At 48.2% G+C, this 6,148-nt stretch overlaps 1 protein-coding gene across 1 annotated transcript in view; it reads left to right on the forward strand.

Annotated features, from left to right (window-relative positions):
- The first annotated feature begins 849 nt into the window (after positions 1–849).
- LOC117935137 (serrate RNA effector molecule homolog) overlaps positions 850–6,148 on the forward strand; it is a 6,305-nt gene continuing 1,006 nt past the window's right edge. Inside the window, exons 1-8 of the mRNA XM_034857267.1 lie at positions 850–921; positions 2,033–2,155; positions 2,904–3,161; positions 3,456–3,516; positions 3,941–4,238; positions 4,667–4,899; positions 5,415–5,543; positions 5,618–5,795. Of these exons, the coding sequence (XP_034713158.1) occupies positions 2,037–2,155; positions 2,904–3,161; positions 3,456–3,516; positions 3,941–4,238; positions 4,667–4,899; positions 5,415–5,543; positions 5,618–5,795 (1,276 nt within the window). The 5' untranslated portion in view covers positions 850–921; positions 2,033–2,036. The remainder of the gene's footprint in view (positions 922–2,032; positions 2,156–2,903; positions 3,162–3,455; positions 3,517–3,940; positions 4,239–4,666; positions 4,900–5,414; positions 5,544–5,617; positions 5,796–6,148) is intronic.

Raw genomic sequence — 6,148 nt, forward strand, 5'->3', positions numbered from 1 at the left:
GTCCTCTCTAAATGTCTCAGAGGACATAGAGGACGAGTCCTCTCTAAATATCTCAGAGGACATAGAGGACGAGTCCTCCATAATGTTTCTGAGGACACAGAGGACGAGTCCTCTCTAAATGTCTCTGAGGACATAGAGGACGAGTCCTCTCTAAATGTCTCTGAGGACATAGAGGACGAGTCCTCTCTAAATGTCCCAGAGGACATAGAGGACGAGTCCTCTCTAAATTAGACCTTAAACTGTTTTATTATCTATCAAATAGAATAATATGATAACTGGCAAAGGAAATGTTATGAAATATGAACTGTACATAAGTGATGAGCTTTGAAAGCAATAAACACACACACACACGCACACGCAGGCACACGCAGGCACACGTGCACGCACACACACACACACACACACACACACACACACACACTCAAAACCAGACATACTTAATAAAAAGTAACATTATAGATTTAAAAAACTGTGTCTTTCCTAGTGAAAGGTGAATATAATGAAACCAGACGCCTCTAAAGACATCAACATATGATCATAGATATCCAATGAAGAAGATTTGGATTCTAAACATTAGCATTTAAGGTTTTTATGTTATGTAGTAAATCAGATGGTGCAGCGCTGCAATACATCTCTTTATACTGACTTTTATTCATTTTTGGTTAAATAAAACCCAAATGTTCTAATGTAGAAACTTTGAAAATGGGTCCAATTTGCCCGAAGACACCCCGAGGGTTCCCAGCTGGAGGTGGAGCTGTTGTTCCCCTCCTGACCTGCAGGCGGCGGCCTTCTCTCTTTAGACTTTTAATCTGAAAAGCCCCGAGTTACAGGAAACAGGAAGTGCGGTGCTAGCGGCGGGATAGCTGTGTGTTTGTTAGCTGCCGAGCTTCTAGGTGAGTTGTTTCGGAGACAGAGCTCCAGGTGAACCCGCACGCGTTCAGGTAAATATCTTAATAACTGCTCTTTGACACGGCAGCCAGAGCGCGTGCGAACAATAAGCGAATAGAAGCCCGAGCGGCGCATGCGTTAACACGCCGGGCTAGCTCCGATTTTAGCTCCGCTATTAGCTTCGTGGCTAACTGCTAGCTCCGCTTTTAGCTTCGTGTCTACCTGCCAGCTCCGTTGTTAGCTCTGCTATTAGCTTCATGGCTAACTGTTAGCTCCGCTTTTAGCTTCATGCCTACCTGTTAGCTCCGTTGTTAGCTCCGCTTTTAGCTTCATGCCTACCTGCTAGCTCCGCTATTAGCCACTCAGCTAACTACTAGCTCCGCTATTAGCTTCGTGGCTAACTGCTAGCGTTAAAGTCTCAGCTCTCTTCTAATGTGCGTAGTTTTGTCTGATTTAACTTATTATTTCCGTGTTTTTAGTCAGTTTGAGAGGAGTTTTACATGCTAGCAGCCTCGGGCAGAAGCTAACAGGCTAGTTAGCAGCCCATGGTGCTTGTTTCTTAAAGCATTGATTCTTTTACTGCGAAATTCACTTTACAGTACTTCAATATTTCAAGAAAGAAAATCCTGAAATAGTCCAAATGTTACTAGAAACTGGAAAAAGATCAATAATAAAGTACAGTAACATAAAAAGGTCTAAAGAAGTTGTAATATTTCAAGAGAGTGCACTGTGTGTATATGTATGTATATGTGTGTATATGTGTTTGTTGTGTTATGTTGTCTTGCCACGGGATTCCTAAAATTTCCTTCAAGATGAATAAAATACCTATTTCTATATCTATATGTCTACAAGTACATCCAACCAATACTACGTGTCCTTCAGTCCGTCATGAATGCAGAACGCTGAGTATTTTCCACAGTTTGTTTTAATACTTTTACTGCAGTAAACAGAGTATTTGTTGCATCAACAGTTTCTTCACGTTCACACTTCTGTTGGAAGTTTATTTCATAAACCAACGTGCTTCATTTAGACAGAAAAACACACACAGAGATGTTTAAATGTGGCATCCATCCATTGTGTGTGTGTGTTTACTTATGTATGTGTGTGTATGTGTATATATATATATCCATTGTTTGTGTTTTAGACCAATGGGAGACAGCGACGACGAATTCGACAGGAGGAGGCGGGACAAGTTCAGGAGAGAGAGGAGCGACATGGAGCGGTCGAGAGAGAGAGAGGAGAGGAGGAGGGACGACTGGCCCGACAGGTACGTACTCACACCTGAGATACACACACACACAGAGACACACAGACACACACACACACACAGAGACACACACAGACAGACAGACACACAGAGATATAGATGGAGAAATAGATGGATAGACAGAGAGGGAGACGGAGTTTGGAAGAGGAGGGATGACATACTTGTTGTGAACGCCTGAGCTTCACAACAGACGGAGACAAACGGAGAGACAAAGAGACAGACGGGTAGAGGCGGTTGCGATTGAAGTGTCCTGTCCTTTTTCTCTGAAGTTGTCTCCTCTTCTGTCTCCTCCTGAATAAAGACGTCTGTCTGTTGGCTTCTTCGAGCTCTGAAAATCAAAGGAAGAGAATCCGTTTTTTCAAAATAAAACGTCAGACTCTGATAATCAATTAAGTGTAAAGTAATGTTGTGTGTGTCTCTCTGTGTGTGTGTGTGTGTGTCTCTCTTTCTCTGTATGTGTATCTCTGTGTGTGTGTGTCTCTGTGTGTGTGTCTTTGTGTGTGTGTGTCTCTCTGTGTGTGTGTGTGTGTGTGTGTCTCTGTGTGTCTCTGTGTGTGTGTGTGTGTGTGTGTCTCTCTCTCTGTGTGTGTGTGTGTGTGTGTCTCTGTGTGTCTCTGTGTGTGTGTGTGTGTGTCTCTCTCTCTGTGTGTGTGTGTGTGTGTGTGTGTGTGTGTGTGTGTGTGTGTGTGTGTGTGTGTGTGTGTGTGTGTGTGTGTGTGTGTGTGTGTGTGTATGTGTGTGTGTGTAGGGACTGGGACCGCGGCAGAGAGAGGAGGAGGGATTACGACCGTGGTCGTCGGGAGCGGTTTTCTCCGCCGCGACACATCAGCCCTCAGCACAAGCGCATGAGGAGGGAGTGGGACGACCACCGGGGGGGCGAGCCGTACCGCTTCGACATGCCGTACGGGGGGGGCGGGGCTCCGTTTCAGGGGGGGGGGCCGCCGGGCTGGCACCCCGACCTCCCCCGCCTCCACCCGCACCACGGAGGACACCCGCTGCAGGCCAGGTGAGACCCGCCTCCCACCCGTTGGAGAGACGCCAGTTAAGGCTACGGTCACACCGCGGGTTTTAGGGGTGTTGTTACCATGGTAACATTGGTGTCAGGGTCGGTGTCAACAAAGGTTTCCGTTTGGAGCCGTGGAGACTGAGAGTCGAGCAGGGGGAATGAGAGGGGGGGACGCCAGAGCATCAGGTAGTCTAACATGAAGTGTGTGTGTGTGTGTGTGTGTGTGTCTGTGTGTGTGTCTGTCTGTGTGTGTGTCTGTCTGTGTGTGTCTGTGTGTGTCTGTGTGTGTGTCAGGTTGGGGATGATGGATCCAGACCTCCCCCCCCCAGGTCCTCCCACCATGCGGAGCTTTAAGGTGAGTTGTTCTTACTTAATAAGTATTCTTCCGCACTTTTGCCGCATAAAATGCCGATTTTTGAGCAAAACAACGCGGCGCTGCATGATTTCATAATAAAAGTCACATATATCTCAGCAGGAAGATGAAAAATGTTGCGTTCACTTCACACAAGAGCAGCCATTTTTCCTGTTGCCATAGGAACGTTTTTAGTGTGTGTGTGTGTCCGTCTCTGTGTGTACATGTGTATGTGTGTCAACATTCCCACAAACTGTCTCCTTTTCTGGCGTTTGAGCTGCTTGTTTGTAGTTTTATTCTGTAAACATGGCGGAGTTGTAGTCCCAGACGTGTCTCTGTGTGTCTCCAGGAGTTCCTGCTTGTTTGTAGTTTTATTCCCTAAACATGGCGGAGTTGTAGTCCCAGACGTGTCTCGGTGTGTCTCCAGGAGTTCCTGCTGAACATGGAGGACAGCGTGGACGAGACGGAGTCGGTGAAGCGCTACAACCAGTACAAGCTGGACTTCCGGCGACAGCAGCTCCAGGACTTCTTCCTGCAGCACAAGGAGCACGAGTGGTTCCGCTCCAAGTACCACCCTGATGACATCACGGCGAGGGGGGCGGAGTCTCTGAGCGCGCTCAAAACCCGATTGGCCGTCTTCATGTTCCTGCTGGACAACGGTTGGCTGGACGACGTGGCGCTGGACATGGAGCACGCGCCCGCCATCATCAAGCTGTTGGACGCAGGTAGGCTCGCTGCTGCAAGGGCTTCTGGGTAATGGAGTCCGCAAGGATGCAGGTAGAATTGAGGCAAGGGGGGTTCTGGGTAATGAAGTCAGCAAGGGTGCAGGTAGTATCGAGGCAAGGGGGGTTCTGGGTAATTGAGTCAGCAAGGATACAGGTAGGCTGTCTTTCTGACAGAAGAGATTTAGGATGTTTTAGCTTAGTTGCTCCCCCCGCCTATATCAAACTGGAGGCTGGAAACATCTAGTTAACTGCAGAGGCTTCTGGGTAATGAAGTCTCCAAGTGTGGTTTGACTCACATTTTGCCTGCCTAACTGTGCAATCCCCGTCCGTCCGTCCACAGCCTTTGATGATGATGTCCCTTTTCACCGGGGACACTACCGGGGCGCAAGTAGTCTCTCATTCATACGTGTACGTCCCTGTCTCTGCAGCCGTGATAAAGATGGAGGGCGGGACGGACTTCGACCTGCAGGTTCTGGAGGTTCCGACGGCCGCGTCCGGCGGCGAGGCGAACAGCACCGCCGGCGCTAAGGCTATCCCCCCCGTCCCCCCCGCCGCCTCGGGAGACAGGAGTCTGGGGGACGCAGGCGGTCCGACGGGCTCGGAGACGGCGGGGAGTCGGACGGAGACGGCGCCCAGAGAGAAGGGCGGAGACTCGGAGAAGGTATTCTACATATTATCAGTACAAAACATAGTACTCATGGGAAATGTAGGCTCAGCACTGCCGGATGAAGATTGTGTCCCCCCATGTTGTCCTCATGTTGTCCTCCTGTTGTCCCCATGCTGTACTCATGTTGTCCCCATGCTGTCCTCATGTTGCCCTCATGTTGTCCCAATGCTGTCCTCATGTTGTCTTCATGTTGCCCTCATGTTGTCTTCATGTTGTCCTCATGTTGCCCTCATATTGTCCCCATGTTGTCTTCATGTTGCCCTCATGTTGTCCCCATGTTGTCCTCATGTTGTCCCCATGCTGTCCTCATGTTGTCCCTCATGTTGCCTTCATGTTGTAAATAGTATTGAGTAAAAGTTGACATATTCCAGTCTGTGATTATCATCAACATCCCAAAAAAAACAAAAAATTAAAAACGTCAACAAAAGTGTTGATTTTGACGGAAAGACAACGCAAGGCCGTGATGACATCACTTCCTGCTGACACCACTTTAAATGTTCTTCTCTCAGGACGGCGAAGAGGACGCCAAGCAGAACGGAGAGAAGGAGAAAGAAGAAGGGGAGGATGGCGAGGAGGAGGACGAGGATGAAAAGAAGGATGAAGACGAAGAAGAAGAAGAAGAGAAGACGACTAAGAAGGTGAGTAGGTTTCTGTGGTTAGCGGCGATGCTAACGCGGCGGCGCCGGTGTTAAACCCCGCCTCCTCCCCTCAGGGCAGGAAGAGGAAGCGCAGCGTGTCGGTGGACAGCGGCGAGGGCAGCGCCTCCGACACGGACTCCTCCGACGGAGACAAGGACGAAGACGAGGAGAAGGACGAGGACGAGGAGAAGGACGACGATGACGAGGACGGAGAGAACAGTAAGAACACCTTCATCGCTCGGAGACGTTCTGGTTGTTTTGATATTTCTACATACATTTTCACGTCCTTTTTACGTCACTCTGGCGATTTTATTACGTTGATTTTTACGTCCTTTTTACATCATTTTGACGTAATTTCATCGCTCTATTCCTGTCCTTTCGGTGTCCCTACGTCCTTTTTTATGTTAATTTTTGTGTCATTTTTAAGTCCTCGTGCAATTTTTCTAAACTTTGTTTTTCCTTTTTTGTTTTTTTTCTGCTGCTTTTTCAACTTTAAATTTGATGTTTAACGTTCTAAGTCAGGGTTGATAGAGACTGTTAGTAAAGTGTGTGTGTGTGTGTGTGTGTGTGTGTGTGTGTGTGTGTGTGTGTGTGTGTGTGTGTGT

This window comes from Etheostoma cragini, chromosome 19, assembly GCF_013103735.1.
Source record: "Etheostoma cragini isolate CJK2018 chromosome 19, CSU_Ecrag_1.0, whole genome shotgun sequence".
NCBI classification, from domain to species: Eukaryota; Metazoa; Chordata; class Actinopteri; order Perciformes; family Percidae; genus Etheostoma; species Etheostoma cragini.